This window comes from Neolamprologus multifasciatus, chromosome 11 (genome assembly GCF_963576455.1).
Source record: "Neolamprologus multifasciatus chromosome 11, fNeoMul1.2, whole genome shotgun sequence".
Classification (NCBI taxonomy): Eukaryota; Metazoa; Chordata; class Actinopteri; order Cichliformes; family Cichlidae; genus Neolamprologus; species Neolamprologus multifasciatus.
The window spans coordinates 35,265,718-35,287,347 of NC_140449.1; the positions used below are offsets into that span (position 1 = coordinate 35,265,718).

Sequence of the window (21,630 nt, forward strand, 5' to 3'; positions counted from 1 at the left end):
TTTGGCAACAGTGGGAAGGAAAAACTCCCTTTTAACAGGAAGAAACCTCCGGCAGAACCAGGCTCAGGGAGGGGCGGCCATCTGCTGCGACCGGTTGGGGTGACAGAAGGAAGACAGGATAAAGACATGCTGTGGAAGAGAGACAGAGGTTATTAACAGATATGATTCAATACAGAGAGGTCTGTTAATACATAGTGAGTGAGAAAGGTGACTGGAAAGGAAAAACTCAATGCATCATGGGAATCCCCGGCAGCCTACATCTATTGGAGCATAACTAAGGGAGGATTCAGGGTCACCTGGTCCAGCCCTAACTATATGCTTTAGCAAAAAGGAAGGTTTTAAGCCTAATCTTAAAAGTAGAGATAGTGTCTGTCTCCTGAATCCAAACTGGAAGCTGGTTCCACAGAAGAGGGGCCTGAAAACTGAAGGCTCTCCCTCCCATTCTACTTTTAAATACTCTAGGAACAACAAGTAGGCCTGCAGAGCGAGAGCGAAGTGCTCTAATAGGGTGATATGGTACTACAAGGTCATTAAGATAAGATGGGGCCTGATTATTTAAGACCTTGTATGTGAGGAGCAGGATTTTGAATTCAATTCTGGATTTAACAGGAAGCCAATGAAGGGAAGCCAAAACAGGAGAAATATGCTCTCTCCTTCTAGTCCCTGTCAGTACTCTTGCTGCAGCATTTTGGATTAACTGAAGGCTTTTCAGTGAGTTTTTTGGACATCCTGATAATAATGAATTGCAGTAGTCTAGCCTGGAAGTAATAAATGCATGAACTAGTTTTTCAGCGTCACTCTGAGACAGGATATTTCTAATTTTAGAGATGTTGCGCAAATGGAAGAACGCAGTCTTACATATTTGTTTAATATGTGCGTTGAAGGACATATCCTGGTCAAAAATGACTCCAAGGTTCCTCACAGTGTTACTGGAGGCCAAGGTAATGCCATCCAGAGTAAGAATCTGGTTAGATACCATATTTCTAAGCTTTTCAGCACCGAGTACAATGACCTCAGTTTTATCTGAGTTAAGAAGCAGAAAGTTAGTGGCCATCCAAGTCTTTATGTCTTTAAGACATTCCTGCAGTTTAACTAATTGGTGTGTGTTATCTGGCTTCATGGACAGATAGAGCTGGGTGTCATCTGCATAGCAGTGAAAATGTATGCTATGTCTTCTAATGATGCTGCCTAGGGGAAGCATGTATAATGTAAACAGAATTGGTCCTAGCACTGAACCCTGTGGAACTCCATAATTAACCTCAGTGTGTGAAGAGGACTCTCCATTTACATGCACAAATTGGAGTCTATTAGATAGATATGATACAAACCACTGCAGTGCAATACCTGTAATACCTACAGCATGTTCTAATCGCTCTAATAGGATATTATGGTCAACAGTATCGAATGCTGCACTAAGGTCAAGAAGGACAAGCACAGAGATGAGTCCACTGTCAGAGGCCATAAGAAGATCATTTGTAACCTTCAATAAAGCTGTTTCTGTGCTGTGATGAACTCTGAAACCTGACTGAAACTCTTCAAATAAACCATTCCTCTGCAGATGATCTGTTAGCTGTTTGACAACTACTCTTTCAAGGATTTTTGATATGAAAGGAAGGTTGGAGATTGGCCTATAATTAGCTAAGACTGCTGGGTCTAGAGATGGCTTTTTGAGTAAAGGTTTAACTGCAGCCACCTTGAAGGCCTGTGGTACATAGCCGATTATTAGAGATAGGTTGATCATATATAAGATCGAAGAATTAATCAATGGCAGGACTTCTTTGAGCAGTTTTGTAGGAATGGGGTCTAAAAGACACGTTGATGGTTTGGAGGAAGTAATTATTGAAGTTAACTCAGAAAGATCAATTGGAAAAAAAGAGTCTAACTTAACATCAATGGAACTAAGAGTAGCTGTAGATAATATTACATCTGTGGGATGATTATTGGTCATTTTTTCTCTAATGATAAAAATTTTATTTGTGAAGAAGTTCATGAAGTCATCACTAGTTAACGTTAAAGGGATGGTTGGCTCAAAAGAGCTCTGACTTTTTGTCAGCCTGGCTACAGTGCTGAAGAGAAACCTGGGGTTGTTCTTATTTTCTTCAATCAGTGATGAGTAGTAAGCTGTTCTGGCTTTGCGGAGGGCTTTCTTATAAAGCAACAAACTATTTCTCCAGGCTAAATGATGATCCTCTAAATTTGTGACACGCCATTTCCTCTCCAGATTACGAGTCATCTGCTTTAGGGTACGTGTTTGAGAATTATACCACGGGGTCAGGTACTTCTGATTAGAGACCTTAGTTTTCACTGGAGCTACAGTATCCAGAGTCGTACGTAGTGAGGAGGTGAAATTATTAACAAGATAATCGACCTCTGTTGGGGTAGCGTTCAGATAGCTGCTCTGCTCTGTGTTGGTACAGGGCATTGACGATGATAACAGTGGCTGGATTATATTCTTAAACTTAGTCACAGCGCTTTCAGAAAGACATCTACTTTGATAAAGTCCACTCTCCACTGCTGCGTAATCAATTATTGTAAATGTAAATGTTATCAAGAAATGATCAGACAGGAGAGGGTTTTCAGGAAACACTGTTAAATGTTCAGTTTCTATGCCATATGTTAAAACAAGATCTAGAGTGTGATTAAAGTGGTGGGTGGGTTCTTTTACATTTTGAGAGAAACCAATTGAGTCTAATAACAGATTAAATGCCATGTTGAGGCTGTCATTTTTAGCATCTACATGGATGTTAAAATCACCCACAATAATTATTTTATCTGAGCTCAGAACTAAATTAGATATAAAGTCTGAGAAATCAGACAGAAACTCTGTGTAAGGCCCAGGTGGACGATAGATGATAACAAGTAAGACTGGTTTCTGAGTTTCACAGCTGGGGTGGACAATGCTAAGCATCAGGCTTTCAAATGAATTAAAAGTCTGTCTTGGTCTTTCATTAATTAATAGACTGGTGTGAAAAATTGCTGCCACACCTCCCCCTCGACCTGTGCTTCGAGATTTCTGGTAGTTAGAATGACTCGGGGGTGTTGATTCATTTAAACTAACATAATCATCCTGCTGCAACCAGGTTTCTGTAAGGCAGAGTAAATCAATTTGTTGATCAATTATTAAGTCATGTACTAACAGAGACTTGGAGGAGAGAGACCTAATATTTAATAATCCACATTTCACTGTTTTACTCTTTGGTTCAGATGTGGATACTGTATTGTTCTTTCTTTGTGATTGTTTAAGTTGTTTGTTGCTGGTTTTTAGTTTGTTTTTTGTCTTTTTGGAAGCAGACACAGTCTCTATGGAGATGGGTTTTTGGGGGGGTAGCAGGAGGAGAGAAGCTGCAGAGAGGCGTGTAAGACTGCAACTCTGCTTCCTGGTCCCAACTCTGGATAGTCATGTTTTGAGGGGTTTAATAAATTTGTCGATATTTCTAGAAATGAGAGCTGCTCCATCCAAAGTGGGATGGATGCCATCTCTCCTAACAAGACCAGGTTTCCTCCAGAAGGTTTGCCAATTATCTATGAAGCCCACATCGTTTCTGGGACACCACTCAGACAGCCAGCAATTTAAGGAGAACATGCGGCTAAACATGTCACTCCTGGTCTGATTGGGGAGGGGACCAGAGAAAACTACAGAGTCCGACATTGTTTTGGCAAAGTTACACACCGATTCAATATTGATTTTAGTGACCTCCGATTGGCGTAACCGGGTGTCATTACTGCCGACGTGAATTATGATTTTATTGAATTTACGTTTACCCTTAGCCAGCAGTTTTAAATTTCCTTCAATGTCGCCTGCTCTGGCCCCTGGAAGACAATTGACTATGGTTGCCGGTGTCTCTAGCTTCACATGTCTGAGAACAGAGTCACCAATTACCAGAGTTTGACCCCCAGCGGGTGTGTCACCGAGTGGGGAAAAACGGTTAGACACATGAACGGGTTGGTGGTGTACCTGGGGCTTCTGTTTAGGACTACGCTTCCTCCTCACCGTTACCCAGCCTTTCCCCAGCTGCTTGGGGTCTGCCGGGGAACAGCTAGCGGGGCCTACGCTATCTTCGGCTGCACCAGCTACAGGGGCCTGGCTAGCTAAGGGTGAGAGCAGGGTGCAAAGCCGAGTCTCCAATTCAGTAATCCTGGCCTCCAGAGCTGCAAATATGCTACATTTGTTACAGATATCATTACTGCTAAAGGAGGCCGAGGAGTAACTAAACATCTGACACAATGAGCAAGAAAGTGCAGAAGGGACAGGTGAAGTAGCCATGGTGCTAACGGGTCGGCTACGAGCTAAGCTAGCGAAACAGTACAGAGACAGTGAGTGAATACTTTGGCTATAAATTAGGTAGTGAGTACACAGAAAGTGTGCTTCGGATGAAGCACGTGAAGATTATACTGTGAAAAAAGAATGTATTTAAAAGTTGTTAATTAAACTGCTAAGCAAATAAGCTACTCAGAAACACCACTGTGTTTGAGCAGGAACAGGAAGCGATACTATACCACAGAGCGAGCGAGCGAACACCAAGTGACAGCGCCGCGTCAGACATCTGTGGAACGGGTGCCAGAGATGAATGTAGAAAAACCCATAAATAAGTCATTTATCACCTGCAGATATTAGCATATGTTTATGTTCTAGCATATTTGAGCACATCATAACTCGTTCGTCTGCTTCGTCGCGCACCCCTGTGAGCCCAATGACTTCCTGTGTAAGACGAGTGTGTGCTGTGGTTACCTAATAATAATAATCAGCCAATCACAGTCAGCTGCTCTGCGGCTCCACCCTGTTCACCTCACCTGAATCAGACATGGACACTTAGTGCAGCTTTGTATCAAAGAACAAAGATTTTGTGACTGCATCACAATTTTCAGGCAGTATGTCAAAAAGTGAACAACCTGCATTCTTTCTCACAGCCAGCAGGGGGCGACTCCTCTGGTTGTTTAAAGATGTTTGATTGTGAACGACTGCATTTCCCACCAACCTTTGACCTTAGTTGACCCTTTCCTGATGACTTTACGCCCTCAGTGTTACTAAAACTGCATGAATGTTATTTTGCACCTTGTGGTCTCGTTTGGAGAGTGAAGCTGCGCGCGTGACGATGCATGTAGACATTTTAAGACTTCACTGTGAGGTTTCACAATTAAATCCTGACTTGACATCTTTAATATACAGTCTACAGTTAAATCAGCTTTCAGTTTGTACTGATTTAGTTTAATACTGTAATACTAGTTACAGTATTAAACTAGTAGTTACAGATACAGAAGCAAGTCTGAGAGGAACACGGGCGTACTGCACCACCTCAAAGCTTTAGTAACTTTATTTTTCATGAGACTTATTGGTTATAGTAACTAAATTACACTAATATTTAAAAATCTAAAAATAAAAAGCTTGTTTTTTTGTAGGCAGGGAAAATATTCCTGGGGGAATAAAATCTGACCCGGCGCTGTTAGCCGCAGGTCTCCAACCAAAGAACTGCGCATGATTTTCTTGAGTGTTTCTTACAGATTTTTACTCCCTGAAACCAGAAAAATATTTTTAAAATTCTCGTCAGGTTTTCTCGCAGGTTTCTAGTTTAATTAAGCGTAGTTTCCCTTTTTAAACTGAAATCTGTGTTCAGAAACAAAGATTTTTTTCATTGCTGTTGTGCTTTATTAAATGGAAACTCTTCACGTTTGCTAAAAAACCCTGTATGTGATGGAGGGAAATGGAGATTTTTTGGATTCAGCGCCCTAAAAAACATCAAATTTACCAAAAAGATCCCACGCAGCTGCAAAATGTTGTTGCAAAGCTGTGACACCATCATGTCTGCTTTCTGTAGCATTAAACGTTTCATCCAAGCACGGCACAGACCTCAGCACACACACAAGTTCATGCAGGAAATACAAAACTGTCACAACTCTTGTTTTTCCTGCATAAGCAGAAGAAAATTTCCCAGTCGTCTTTAATAAGACAAAAGTGTTTCTTATCCGATCACTTGATTCATCGATGGACTCGCAGATAGCTGAAGCATTAATGTCCACTCGTTTTTCTTACGGTGGAAAAATGGAAACATGTTTAAATGTCAACATTTCTTCTGAGTTATTGTTCGAAGCACTGAAATGTTTTCTTCCACCTTAAGCTTGAAAAGTGAAGTGAAATCGCTCCTTGACTAAAAAAACAAACACGTCCTCATAAATGTACCAGTTTTGTGTGATGCATCAATCACAGCTACACACAAAACAGCAACAATGTTCCAACGTTTATGTTAACTTCAGTGAAACCGGAAAATGTCGACTCGACCAGACGACTCGGCTGCTCTTCGTCCAGCTAACCTCTCATCTGTGAGGGGAACACGCCACTCAGTGCGGCCACGCATGCCCGAAGCATCGACTCAGCCAGCCGGTGAAACCTGGCAACCTTCAGTCTGTGTCGAGCGCCAGTTTCTCCTAAACCTGCTGTTTTAATCAGAAGGTAAAAATTCATAGAAAATAAACAAAGATGAGTTGAAAGATGAACAGATGCTTTGACACGTATCTGAAAAACTGTGTGGCACAAACACACTTCTGTACAATCTACACGTAACGGCTGCTGACGCTGGTGAGTGCGTTTATTTCCACACTGATCTATGATGTTATGGATCCATCCCTGAAGCTGCAGCGTTCCGCGTCGGCACACTCGGATCAGAGAGTCCTCGTCGGGTTTGTTTTTTATCTCTCGGGTTTAAACAGCTGCACAAACAGACAAATAAGAATGAAACAGGAAACTGAGCTGTGACCACAGAGTGGAGCTGAAACCCAAAGGCATGTTGGGAGGCGGAGGAACGCAGCCCCTCCCCCCCTCTCTCCCCCACCTGTGTGCAGGTGAGGCGGGTGTATAAAGGAGTCTTTCTCTGGATGGAAACAGACTCCGGCGGCCGCTCACACTGAGATCTTTGTCACAAACTTTCGGATTTCCTGCAGAAAGATGGAGAAACTGCTCGCGCTCTGCGTCGCTCTCAGCCTCACCGCCTCAGGTTGGAAAACTACACCTAAACTACACCTTTTTAGATCTTCTGTTTTACTCTTTTCTGTTCCGTCTCAGACTCGAAACAAAATAGAAATCGAGCATCAGAGGAACACAAACATGTTAAACAATGGAAGCTAAAGCTGTCAAAGATATAAAAGAGAAAGAAAAGTCCTTCAGTTTAGCGACGGTCTGATTGTTTCCATCATTTATTAACCTGCTGATTGATAAACTGTCCAGAAATAGTTACGTTCAGTTTTCAAATGTTTTCTTTTGTGTGTGAGTATCAGCCTCGAACCCTGAGACTCGCCTTGCTGTGACGTCTGTGTCATGTTTCAGTGCAGCCTTTCTATGGTCTGTTGTCTTCATCGTTTACTTCATCGTTAGTATTTTAACCTCAAAAATCAGCAAATCTCAGCATGTGAGAGATGCATCAGATAATTTGGTTAGGGGGGAAGATGCTACAGACTCAATGTCTGTTTTATTTGGTGTTTAACAGCTGTTAGTGTGAAAGAAGTGAAGCAACACGGGATGTTATTGTGCAACAGTCTGTGAGACAGATATTTTCTTCCCTTTAACTTGTGGGAAGATCTAAAACTTCTAAAATTCATCATCCTCCATGATCATGTTTTCCCTATAATTGCAGCATGATTTCATATTGTTTTATTCATTAAAACTAGTGATTGTTTACTGAGCTCACAGGTGAGGTGAGCAGAGTGAAATGAAGGCAGTAGCATGCACGGCACTTTGCAGCCTCATTAAAATCCCACATCGATATCTTTGATTCCTGCCTCGTCACAGTCATCGTGAGAGTTTATTTAAAAGTGTTCTTGTTCCATCAGTGGCCTCTGGAACAAACTCAACCAACGGGACCAACACAACACCAAACCTCAGCACCTCTTCTAACAACGCAACAACATCTGCTGGATTCAACACCACCAGTACATCTGTTTCCAGTGCCACCAACACCACCAGTACATCTGTTTCCAGTGCCACCAATACCACCAGCACATCTGTTTCCAGTGCCACCAATACCACCAGCACATCTGTTTCCAGTGCCACCAATACCACCAGCACATCTGTTTCCAGTGCCACCAATACCACCAGCACATCTGTTCCCAGTGCCACCAACACCACCGCAGTGACGACAAACCCGACGACCGCCTCTCCGAATGCCACGACCCCGCACAACAGCTCTTCAGCAAACAACACAACCTCTACAACCGCTTCGCCCGGTAACGGCACCAACACCAGTTCCTCCGCGACATCCCCCTCTTCCACAGGGAGCAACGGAACGAGCACAAACCAGTCGATCACAACGCCGAGCACGTCCACGAGTACGACCCAGAGCACAGCGGCATCTGCGGCCGGCAGCGGTGCGGGGGTTCCTGGGTGGGGCATAGCTCTGCTGGTCCTGGCGGCTTTGGTTCTGCTGCTGCTGCTCCTGCTGCTGATCGGACTGGTGAGTGCACACGTTTCACCTTCACTCCAGGAAGTCAAATCACATTTTTACAGACACCCCACAATCCATCTCAGCAAATATGGAGACCAACACACTGCCTCTGGTCCGCGGTGCGTTCAGGGACTGCGCCACATTCGGTAACCGCTGCGTTGCCACTGCCAGGGTTTCAAATACCAGCATTTTATCAGAGCTGCATCTCACAGACACACCTGAAGCATCCTTTGAATTCACATTTTGAATTCAGTCGATTCTGTCGAAGTGTTTCCTTTACAGACGTGCTCTTTGGTCCTGAAATCCAAACACAACACAAGCCCAAAAGGTTGACTCTGTTCACCTGGACGCTTTCAGTGGGAGAAACGTTTCGCCACTCATCCAGGCGACTTCTTCCCCAATGTTATAAACTGTACATCTGCACAATGACTGAAACTGGCAGCCCTGCATGAACAATGTGCTGCGAGGTCAGTTCCTTGATCATTAATATGATCAATGGTCATGAGAACCACAGGGGCAATCACAACCCAACTTTTCACAAAGGTGTTTTTAAAGGGCTCCCCACGGTCACAACACACTGCCTCACAGTGGGTCCTCTAAGACGTCGGCCTGTACAAACTTTACGTATTGTTGAAATAATATTTTTTACAGTCTAACAAGTTTGCATCTCGTCTTTTCAGACAGAATCTGGACGTTTCGTGTATCCATGACTTATTATTTCCCTTTGATCTACTGCCACTGTCACATTTACCATCATAAACGCCATTATAGTTCATTGTTAGGTGGTTGCCAGGCAACATGCCGGCGTTAAAATGTCATATATCATAACATTAAAGTTAAATTAGACATTAATGTTACGAAATTCAAATAATAGAATGTTTCTCTAATGTTTTCTATCTGAAGAATTGCTAAATAAATGTAATGTTATCCTGTTGGTCGGTGGTTGCTGGGCAACATGGTGACATTGTTGTAATCAGAGCACAAATTGAACAATCTGTGCAGTGTATCAGATCCTCGGGCCTGAGACCAAACCAGTTATTACCTTACATGCTGCTAGCAGGTCTTTGGACTTCTCCGCTTTCTTTCCGTCTAGTTTTAAATATCCTCTTTGTCTTCAGAGTTCCTGCAGTCAATTCAGGGTTGCCTTTTTTAACCACTAAGAAATCAACACAGATTTGCTGAGCTTTCACCCCTGAAACGCGCCGGTGACGTCTGCAGCCTGGTGGTCTCAGCACATTCTTCCTCCAGAGTAACGTGCTCGTTATTTGAGGACCTGCTGCTTAATTCAATCATTGGTCACCCTGTAGGTTTTTATCAGCACCAATTTTACATTTTAGCTTTACGTCCTGATTGTTTTGCTCACTGAGAAATCTGAGGCAGCAGAAAAAAGAAAGAAAAGAGAAAAAGGCAAATGCCCCCGAGGTTTGAGCGATTATAAGAAACACCACACTTCTGACTCATGGACGAGGACTACAGGACTTTTATTCTTCGCTGCGAGAGCAACGATCAGCAGTGAAACACGACACCAGCGTTTAGCGTTTGCCCCGGAGCTGGACCAAAGTCAGAGCGTTTTCCATTTGGAGATAAAATACTGACTGAATTCACACAAACTCTGAGAGTGAAACAGCCACTCCCACAGCAGCAGAAATGCTTCTTTAAGGCCTTATCACTGAGAAAAACGTCAGACTCTGTGCATTTATGTGGCAACGATGATAATAAACACTGATCGGAGCACATGATTGGCACGAGCGCCCTCAGCAGACAGTTTCTGCCTGATGGCCATGTATATTAGCACACAGCAAACATATCTCGTGTTCAATAAGCTTCCTCCTCTCATCATCATCATCACTGTGGATTTTAAACATTCAGACTGAGTCAGGCTAATTGTTTTGTCTCTCCAGCTGGTGTGGTGCTGCTGCTACAGGGGGCGCTCCCAAGGCTTCAGTCCCTACGACCACCTGAACAGCAGAGACGACATCCCTCTCTACACCACTCACGGGCGCTTTGAAGCCACCAATGGGAGACCATACGTAAGTCCAAACGTACAAATATTTCAAGGGTTCACGTAAAATTAATCATGTCCTCACAAAGAGGAACCTCTCGGAAGTCCTCAGAGGCCACCCGCCTGTTCGCCCTGATGCTCGTGAGGACGTGTCACACCGTGTCCTCACACTGGATATTTGTCACTGGTTTGTCGTAGGCCAGCTCAGAAGTTAGCACCATCCTGGATCCCTGAGCAAAAACCCGACAGGCTCATGCAGAAAATAATCTGTGCACGAGTTCCACCACGTTCAGTGACATTAAACTCATGAATGAACACAGTTCATCATTTCTGAAACATTAACAAACTGCATCACCAGACATCAGCGTCTGTCATCATGTTACGTAAGGCCCAAAATGACCTCCGTACGAGGAAGTAGTAGCTCTAACATTGACCAGTAAGGAACCACCACACGCACACTGCAATGTACACAAGATTTATTTTTTCTTTCTGCGGGTCAAACTACTGGCTGAAGACACAACTCTGGGCAGGAATCCAAGGCCCAAAGCCACCGCGGTCCGGGTTCTTTCAGGGATCTTTTCCGTTAAAATGTGCACACTTCATCCTGGAATCTTCAAGGCTTCCCTGCTGCACCAGTGTCCTACTAAAAGACAACAACAACCCCCACTTCCTGTTTCCTCTCCCCTCCAATCCTCCCCAGTCAGCTGCTCCCTGTACTCAACTCCAAACAGCTGGCAGCTGGACTAGAGTAGAATCTGCACTCCCACATAATTCAGGGTCTGCAGCCTCAACGATCCTCAAGGGCTGCGTACTCAAAGACCGCTAAGGCCGGAAGTGCGAGGCTTGTGAAATGGGACGGTCTAGCCTCCGTTGCGCTGTCAGGTTGCCTAGCAACCATGATACTAACAGCTGGAAACGTTTCATACAGCTTTGTTTGACAGAAATGAAGGAGAAAATCTTTTGTTCATTTGTTTGTTTGTTTCTACATGAGCTTTGATCGTTCTCTGATTAAGCTCAGCTATTGAACGGCGTATATTTTAAAGTAAAGGCTTTAAAACCAAGTTAGTACAAACGTCACTAATGTCACATGACTTTGCCGACATGTGGCCAACAGGAATGTTTTAATGTTCTTCGTTATTAAACATTTGCACATAAATATGTGTCAAGAATGTCTTGTTCTATAAGGACTGCATTGCCTCATCCAAATCTGCTTACTACTCTGGTTTAATCAGTTCTAATGAAGGTAACTCCAGGTCCCTCTATTCATTATTCAGTAAAATTACAAAACCTCCAGACACATTCCCCTCCCACATGTATTCTGTTGATTTCTGCAACTCTCTTATCTCTTTTTTCACTTCTAAAATCTCAGACATTCACTGTCAACTTAACTCTTTAGGAGCTTCTGACTCTGAAGTAGACTTCCTGGTTCCCCCACTGTCTTCCTGTCAGTTATTTTCAAGCTTTACTCTTCCCTCCATAACTGATGTATCTAATCTCATTAAAAAATCTAAGTCATCCACCTGTCAACTTGACCCTCTCCCCACTGTGTTAGTTAAAGCCTGTCTTCCCTCGTTAGCACCTCTCATAACCAATATTATTCATTCCTCCCTGAACACTGGAATTGTCCCTGAAGCACTGAAAAAGGCTTCTGTTATCCCAATTATCAAAAAGCCTGGTGCAGACCCCAATAACTTTGATCATCTTCGCCCTATATCAAATCTCCCCTTTATTTCAAACATTCTTGAAAAAGTTGTCGCCGCCCAGCTTCGTTTACATCTTAATGACCATAATCTCTATGAACGATTTCAATCTGGTTTCTGCCCCAATCATAGCACAGAAACTGCTCTACTAAGAATTACCAATGACCTTCTGATGGCAGCTGATTCTGGTCTCCTATCCATCCTCATCCTTCTTGATCTTAGTGCAGCGTTTGATACCATTTCTCACAATATTCTCCTGAACCGGTTAAGCTTCCATTGATATTAGTCACACCCCCCTTGCCTGGTTTACCTCCTATCTCTCAGACCGCACTCAGTTTATCCAACTTAAATCCCATTCTTCAACTCTCTATCCTGTTTCTGCTGGTGTGCCCCAGGGTTCAGTATTGGGGCCTCTTTTATTCATTATTTATATGCTTCCTCTTGGTTATATATTCCGAAAATATAATATAAACTTTCACTGTTATGCCGATGACACCCAGCTCTACCTTTCTTCTAAACCCAGTTCATCCCTCCCACCTACCTCCCTCTCAGACTGTCTTATTGAGATTAGATCCTGGTTCTCCTCCAATTTCCTCAAACTTAACAGTAATAAAACTGAAGTTTTACTTGTTGGCACACCATCTATCCTAACCAAATCCCACAGCTTTTCCATTAACATTGAACGTTCTCCCACCCTTCCCTCCCCTCAGGTTAAGAGCTTGAGTGTCATACTTGATAATACTCTCTCATTCCAGTCTCACATTAATTACATAACCCGGTCTGCTTACTTCCACTTACGTAATATTAACCGACTACGCCCCTTCCTTACTCCCCATGCTGCTGCCATCCTTGTCCATAGTCTTATTACATCCCGTATTGATTACTGTAATTCCCTCCTATTTGGTCTCCCTAAAAAGTCCCTTCATAAACTCCAACTTCTTCAAAATTCTGCAGCTCGGATCATAACTCTACTCCGTTAAGTGCTCATATTACCCCAGTTCTCCAGCAGCTTCACTGGTTGCCCGTAGAAACCAGGATAAACTTTAAAATCTTACTTCTCACGTTCAAATGTATCCATAAATCTGCTCCTTCATATCTGTGTGACCTGCTCCATATCACCACTGTTTCCCGTCCTCTCAGATCATCATCTGCTACTCATCTTACTGTTCCCTCCTCACACCTCATCACTGTGGGGAGCAGAGCTTTCAGTCGCTCTGCTCCTCGCTCTGGAACTCTCTTCCTCCTGCACTAAGAAATATTTACACCCTTTCCGTATTTAAGACACAGCTCAAAACACACCTGTTTAAACTGGCTTATTTGCTTTAATGCTGATTTTATCTGTTGTCACGCTCTGTTTTGTAATTTTAACTTATTTTATGTATTTTATGACTATTGTTCCTTTTATTAATTGTGTTTTTTGTAAGGTGACCTTGGGTTTATTATTATTATTAAATAAGTGACATAATATTCAGTACTTACTTAAAGTTTACTCTTCGGGCGCCCCTCATCCGCCGTTTTTTTTCGGCAAAATTATCCACACCCACCGCCGCGCTATGCATTCTGGGATATGTTGGGCCACGAAGTCTACACCGCCACGTCCTTAAAATTCAGGGAAATGAAGGACGCATTTGAGGGCCGCATTTCGAGCAGCCTTCGAATTGGGACAGCCTTCGTCGCATCGTTGTGACGTAATCGGCCTTAAAATGCGGCCTTTAAGGCTGCAGACCCTGAATTGGGATACAGCCATGGGTGTGGCCCACACCTCACACCAAACACAAAGAAACGCCAAAGCATGCAATTAATACAAAAAAACATCTAAAGTAATGTCAACCGAAAAGCTTAGTGGGGATTCTCTCCACGCTGTACTCCGTAACAATCACACCTCTGGGACACGTCACATGTTCCAACTTAAGTCCCGGGATCTAACCTGTTAACTTACAGACCTTATTTAACACACGATGACCTGAGACAGCGGACACACATGTGACGTCATCGATCGGCCCGTCCATCAGAGAGACGAGAAGGTGGAGTTATGCGCTCGTGCTACGCAGGCTATGTTAACCTGTAAACGTCTCGAGCAGCTGGACAGATGTTAGGACATTAGCGATAGAGACATTTAGTATCAGGCTCTAAACAGACTGGCTCACTGCTGGCGCCTCTAGTGGCCGTTAGAGAAACTGCAGATTGTGGACTGGGATAGTCACAGTTAACTGAAGTTTAAACTGGAAATGTAAAAAATCCAGGTCAAAGCTTCCCATAATTTAATAAAGTGACTATGACTGAAAGGAATTGGACAAACTAGGGCTGAGTGAATATTGATTTTAGTAAATATTTTAAAAACCCAGCCACTAAAATACTTTTGTTATCAGCACGCGCTGGGTAAAGTAACGCCTTTTCATACGTCTGTAAATCATTACTGCTGATCACAGTTTACATTCTCCACCTTTTCCCCCTTTTATGACCCCGATGACGGTGCAGGATTTATGACACTTATTGTCACTTTCCAAAATCAATAATCAAGATAATATTCACTGCTTGTTGTGTTATTGGTGAATAAGTGAGGAAGTGCTGCTTAAATAATCGATGCTCGTCCATCTTTTCCAGGAGCAGACCGAGCGGCCGAGCTAAACGCCCTCATCGAGGATCAGACCAACACGTTTACTTTACTCTCAGTCTTTTTTACATCTGTCATAATTACTGTTTTAATGTCATGAACATTAATTTATTCTCTGAACAAAAACTGTTGTTGTTGCTTTGCTGTTTTTTTAAAGTCTCAACAAAAAGCAGAAAATACGATTTTATTTAAACGGAAACAAAACAGAAAAATCAGAAACACGCTGATCGGTGGATTTATATTTTACTTTTGTTATCATATTTTTATTATGTTGTCACAATTATAACACAAATTGTACATGTATCTGATTTTCAATCCTTCCAGTCTGTCACATTTTTTGCAATCTTTAGAAAAATCTTCCATATGTACGTTTCTATGTGACCAGTATTACTTTGGCTTTGTTTCCTCTTAAAATCAAAATCATTTCACATTAGTTTTAATTCCTAAGTTGATGTTGTGACTGTTAGGTTAGATTACCTTTTATTTTTCTTCTTATTCTTTATCTTTTGTCATTTTTTGCGACAGGATGTACCCTCACTTGCCATTGCATTAGGTACACCAGTTAGGCTCATCCAAACATCTAATCAGCCAATCACATGGCTCCAACTCAGTGCGTTCACACATCTGGACATGCTCAAGCCAGGCTGAAGTGATTTAAGTGACTTTGGTTGAGTTGTTGGTCTGAGCATTTCAGAAAAAGGAGATGTGCTGGGATGTTCCCACACCACCATCTCCAAGTTCACAGAGCGAGAAAACAGCCAGTGAGCAGCTGGGAGACGCCGCCAGAGGTCCATGAGAATGGACACATTTCAGCTGACAAAGGCAACAGTCACTCCAGGGGCCACTTGGTGTACACGTCGAAGCTCGCAGCAGCAGGCGACCACACCGGGGCCACTTCTGTCAGCTGAGAACAGGAAACAGAAGCTACAGCTGATCTACCGAGTCCGTAGGATCAGAACTGGGTGTAAACATGAACGCATGGATCCGCCCTGCTTTGTATTAACGGTTCACGCTGCCGGTGGTGTGATGGACTGGGGGATATTTTCTGGGCACACTTTGGGCCCCTTGGTACCGACTGAGCATCGTTTCAACTCCATGCCGACCCGAGTCTTGTCGCTGACCGTGTCCAAACCTTTATGACGCATTGCACCGTCTTCTGATTGGCTGCTCGTGTCACACAGCTCAGATCGTCTCAAACTGGTTTCTTGAGCGATGAATTCACGGTGCCCAGATGACGTCCACAGTCACAGATCTCAGTCCCACTCAGCGCCTTTGAGATGTGGAGGAAGCTGTATGATGATGTCACATCGACATGGACCAAAATCTGGTTTCCAGGTGTACCTAATGAAGTGGCTGCTGAGGTTCCAGAGCATAAATACACTTTATAAACACTTCATCGTTGTATTTTCCCTCCTTACTGTTGGAGAATGTCACACCTACTCAGCAGCCATTTAATGATATTATTATTGATATAAAAAGCTACAGAATACAAAACGTGATTTTTGTTGTTCGTGTAATTATATATGCTCATGTTTTCACTGTTTCTATAGCTGCCAGTGACACTAACAGTTCATGAAAACTGTTGAAATGAAGCTGTTGTTTCCATGGTACTCTTCTATTTACACCTAAATCAATTCTTCGTGTTATTTTTAAGACTATTGAGGGTTTTTGAAAAATGTTCGTGCTTCTTTTTCCACTGTTTCTCTTTCCTGGTAATAACTTTGCTATTATTTGAACTTTTATTGCGTGTGTTGGTTTGGCAGCGTCTCCAATGTCCCACTTTTTTGTTTGTTATGTTTGCAGCAGGACAATCGTGGCCTGAAAGCTAATCCTCATTGTTGCAGGTTTGATTCATCTTTTCAAACCAAAGTCTAAGTTTATTCTTTCCAACAAAGCAGCTCGCTCACAAAGACAGAAAGAGAAGGCGGGCGTGGAGCGGGCGTGGAGCGGGCGGAGCTGCGGAGGAATGTATGAACTTGGGAGCGTTTAGCAGCAGTGATAAAGCAGATATCAACATAAAGAGGCTGGGATGGGCTCTGATCTGAGCCAGCATCACAGCAACCGTTACCAACACGCTCACTCATTTTAGGTTTCATTTCTCTGGGCTTTTTTTAAAAATCTTTTATATTTTATCTGAATAAACAAATCTGCAAAAGTTTATTGTATCGTTGTTTGTCATCGTGTGTATTTATCTTGTTACAAATTTGTCTTTGTTTAACTTTAACGCATCGTTTCCACAGCATCAATATCTTATATTCATCTAACTGTAGAAGGTAGCACATTACAGATGAAGCCTTCAGTTCAATTCAGTTTTATTTATACAGCACCAAATCACAACAAAAGTCGCCTCAAGGCGCTTCATAGATACAGAGAAAAGCCCAACAATCATATGACCCCCTGTGAGCAGCACTTTGGCGACAGTGGGAAGGAAAAACTCCCTTTTAACAGGAAGAAACCTCCAGCAGAACCAGGCTCAGGGAGGGGCGGGGCCATCTGCTGTGATTGGTTGGGGTGAGAGAAGGAAGACAGGATAAAAGACATGCTGTGGAAGAGAGACAGAGGTTAATAACAACTAATGATCACATGCAGAGATGTGTATAAACACCCAATGCATCATGGGAATCCCCGGCAGCCTACGTCTATTGCAGCATAACTAAGGGAGGATTCAGGGTCACCTGGTCCAGCCCTAACTATATGCTTTAGCAAAAAGGAAAGTTTGAAGCCTAATCTTAAAAGTAGAGATAGTGTCTGTCTCCCGAATCCAAACTGGAAGCTGGTTCCACAGAAGAGGGGCCTGAAAACTGAAGGCTCTCCCTCCCATTCTACTTTTAAATACTCTAGGAACAACAAGTAGGCCTGCAGAGCGAGAGCGAAGTGCTCTAATAGGGTGATATGGTACTACAAGGTCATTAAGATAAGATGGGGCCTGATTATTTAAGACCTTGTATGTGAGGAGCAGGATTTTGAATTCTGGATTTAACAGGAAGCCAAAACAGGAGAAATCTGCTCTCTCTTTCTAGTCCCTGTCAGGACTCTTGCTGCAGCATTTTGGATTAACTGAAGGCTTTTCAGGGAGTTTTTAGGACATCCTGATAATAATGAATTGCAGTCGTCCAGCCTGGAAGTAATAAATGCATGAACTAGTTTTTCAGCGTCACTCTGAGACAGGATATTTCTAACTTTAGAGATGTTGCACAAATGGAAGAACGCAGTCTTACATATTTGTTTAATATGTGTGTTGAAGGACATATCCTGGCCCTATCCTCCAGTTCAATTTTAGCCCCAGTGTAACAGTCACCAGAAGGGGCTTTATATTATGAGTTAAAGACCCTAAAACATTAGAGAGAAACCCCACTGATCAAATCATCTCCAGTGAGCAACAGTGGTGACAGCAGGGAAGAAGAACTCCTTTTTAATAGGAAGTAAACTCTAACAGAAACATTGAGGAGTGAAGGAGAAGTACTCTGTGCATCATGGGAATCCCCCGGCAGCCTACGCCTACTGCAGCATCACTAAGGGAGGATTCAGGGTCACCTGGTCCAGCCCTAACTATATGCTTTAGCAAAAAGGAAAGTTTGAAGCCTAATCTTGAAAGTAGAGATAGTGTTTTATTTTCAGAGCTGTTTTTAAACCAAGACGATGCTGAGAGACGACCTCAGCTGACGGTTGTCAGGGTGGAAATGTTTGCTGGGTCGTTTGGGCAAATCTGGACTCTAAATCCAGCTTTAACATCTCATAACAGGAAACATGTCAGGCCCTCTGCAATCAGTGCTTTAAACGCCCTTAGATATAACACGTGTAATGCACTTAAGGACCCGGGTTTCATGATGACTGACAGGCTGATATTCATCTGCCTGACTCACCTGAGCGAATGCTTTGAAAGGAAGCTCGTGTGACTGCGACAGGGCTCGGCCCTTCTGTTGACTTTTACTTTTTATTCACCTCAGGAACACAACAGCCGAGCTCGGACAGCTCGGGAGTGTCTGCCTTTCCACAAACCTCCCATGGATGCTGACGTCAGGGCAGGAACTTTGTTACGCAATCGAATTATTTTCTCTTTTCAAAAAGTCACGTTCAGTTTATTGAGCAGCCAAAAGTCGTCTTTTTCCTTTCAAGTACCAAACTATGAACGAGTATGACGGACAAATGCTTTTCATCTAAATGTTAAAAACAGCTGCTCTTTCTTATGAAATCTATAAATAAAGCTATTAGTGTTTCTTATTAATAGAAATAACACAAAAGATTTCAGTGGACGAGAAGATGTAAGCAGTGATGTTAGGTTAATGTGGAGTAATCATATACAGATATCTATAAGTGGTGTGATTTTAAAAATCCATCATCTTTGTGTTTCTGCACATTTTTAGGAGCTTTTATATTCCACACATGTAAGAGGGAGATGCCAGCCACCCTTTGGAGGAAGCTCATTTCCTCCGCTTGTATCCGCGATCTCGTTCTTTCGGTCACTACCCACAGCTCGTGGCCATAGGTGAGGGTAGGGACGTAGATCGACCGGTAAATTGAGAGCTTCGCTTTTACACTCAGCTCCCTCTTCACCACGACGGACCGGTGCAGCGTCTGCATCACTGCAGCTGCAGCCCCAATCCGTCTGTCGATCTCCGGCTCCCTTCTCCCATCACTCGCGAACAAGACCCCGAGATACTTGAACTCCTCCACTTGGGGCAGGACCTCATCCCCGACCCGGAGTGGGCACTCCACCCTTTTCCGGCTGAGAACCATGGCCTCAGATTTGGAGGTGCTGATCCTCATTCCTGCTGCTTCACACTCGGCTGCGAACCGCTCCAGTGCGAGCTGGAGGCCCTCACCCGATGAAGCCAACAGAACCACATCATCCACAAAAAGCAGAGACGAGATTCTGAGGCCACCAAAGCGAAAGCCCTCCGCCACTTGGCTGCGCCTAGAAATCCTGTCCATAAAAATTATGAACAGAACCGGTGACAAAGGGCAGCCCTGGCGGAGCCCATCACCCACCGGGAACGACTTATTGCCGGTGTCGTGCCAAAGTAGGTATCCCCGACAGAATTTGTTTCCCCTGTGCTGGGAGCACCAAGAAGTACTGATGTTTTCATTTTGTGAAAAAGTGAAAAATTAGTATCGTTACATTACCATTCAGTTTGAGGGTTACAACAGAAAATTATATATTTATTGCTCACGGGGTATCAGATGGGATTATTTTAATAAATCATTAACGTTTTGGCTGATAACTATTCTTATTCTCCTGTAACTTTACTATATAAAGAGCTAAATCCTCCAAAGTTTCAGGAGTAATGCGTCATAATAAGAAGTGTTTGTGAACAAAAAATCAACAATGTGGGATACTGTTTGTCCGTGATTTGGACAGTCCGGCGTGTGCTCCCGACGCAGGGGAAACAAATTCTGTCGGGGATACCTACTTTGGCACAACACCGGCAATGCAAACCAAGCTCTTGCAACAATGATGTTTTATTCAAAATGGAAAACAATAAAAAACTATGAATCTAAATAATTTTAGTGGATTTAAGTGCTAAAAATAACTTCTTGTAAAATACACACAAAATATTCTGCCAGGAACATCTTGTCGTGTTGTCCTGTCACCTGACCGCCAGAATCAGGTGATGTTTTTTCACCGGTCAAGTGAGCCTCACTTACGAAGTCACAGTCAAGCTCGCCGCACCGAAAATGTGGTTGCACTACTCTTATGCATATTACGGTATGGGTGAAGCCCGGCTTAGAAACGCAGTCTTTGTGTCCTGACAATATTTTACTTCACAATCCACTCCCAGTTTGGTTCATCTCCACTTTCCCCCTGTGATCCACAGCCCAAATTACTGTATGATTCAGAGAAAATTAACAATAAAATTTACCCAATATACTCTACTGTACTCTATATATTCTCATCTTTGAGCTCAGATTACAGGAAAACTGTAAGAGGTGACGCAGATATTTCACTGGATTCTGACTCTGGGTGACCCCCACTCTGCACCTGTGATCCACAGCAAAAATTACTGCACGGTTTTACCAGACCGGCAATAAATTTGGGTGCATGAAAGATGTTTCTTTCGCCCTCACAGTCCAGTGTTGCATTGTCAACAATTGCCTGGAAATGGGTCTTCAAGGGGGCATGAACATCAGTCTGTAACAGATATATATCTGTATTCAGCAAGTTATCAAACCAAAGAAAAAATTATTATATAAAATGTTATTGTGGTTTAAAATATATATTTTTAAAATAATGTGAATTCATTAATTCATTTGGGACAGACACAAGTAAAAAGTTATTAATATGGTTACTTAAGAAATAAATCTTAGCTAACCTTGTAATCTTCAGCAATCACAGTCTTTTCATCCAAATCCAGGGTCCCCTGTTTCTGCATGAGGATTTTCAAGTTGTTGTAGTGTTTTGTTACGTTCCGTCCACTACAAGGACTGCAAAACACTATTGCTGCACTATGGACAACATCATCCATGTCCATCCATCCAAGTTATCACAGCATGCAAGGAGCCCAAACACATGCACTCCAAGCCTGTAGTTCTCTGGAATGCTGGGAAATGAATGAATGAAATCACTGTTAGTAGGACCTTTACATTACAAATCTTGTATTCTTTTTAAATTATTGATATAAATGTTTTTTACAAAGGTCCTTGGCATTTTTCATGACATGGCTCAAACATGGATGAAGAATGGGAATGTTGAATTGCTGTGCTGAATGCTGCCACTCAGTAAGACATAGTACTTCTGCAGCAGATCCTCTAGACTTGTTCTGCAGGATGTCATGGAAACGGATCGGAGGAGTACCAGGGATCCATCACACATGAACGTGACAGGCCTGTTGTAGGCACGATTACCAAAGGCTCTTACCAGATCAGTCTGAAAGGCCTGCAAGAAGC

At 43.0% G+C, this 21,630-nt stretch overlaps 1 protein-coding gene across 1 annotated transcript; it reads left to right on the forward strand.

Annotated features, from left to right (window-relative positions):
• Positions 1-6,821: 6,821 nt before the first annotated feature.
• LOC146509182 (uncharacterized) lies at positions 6,822-15,080 on the forward strand. Its single transcript, XM_085176312.1, has 4 exons — positions 6,822-6,986; positions 7,819-8,438; positions 10,331-10,459; positions 14,736-15,080. Exons 1-4 carry the CDS (start codon positions 6,938-6,940, stop codon positions 14,757-14,759), a joined length of 822 nt encoding a protein of 273 aa, XP_085032438.1. The 5' UTR covers positions 6,822-6,937; the 3' UTR covers positions 14,760-15,080.
• Positions 15,081-21,630: the final 6,550 nt, after the last annotated feature.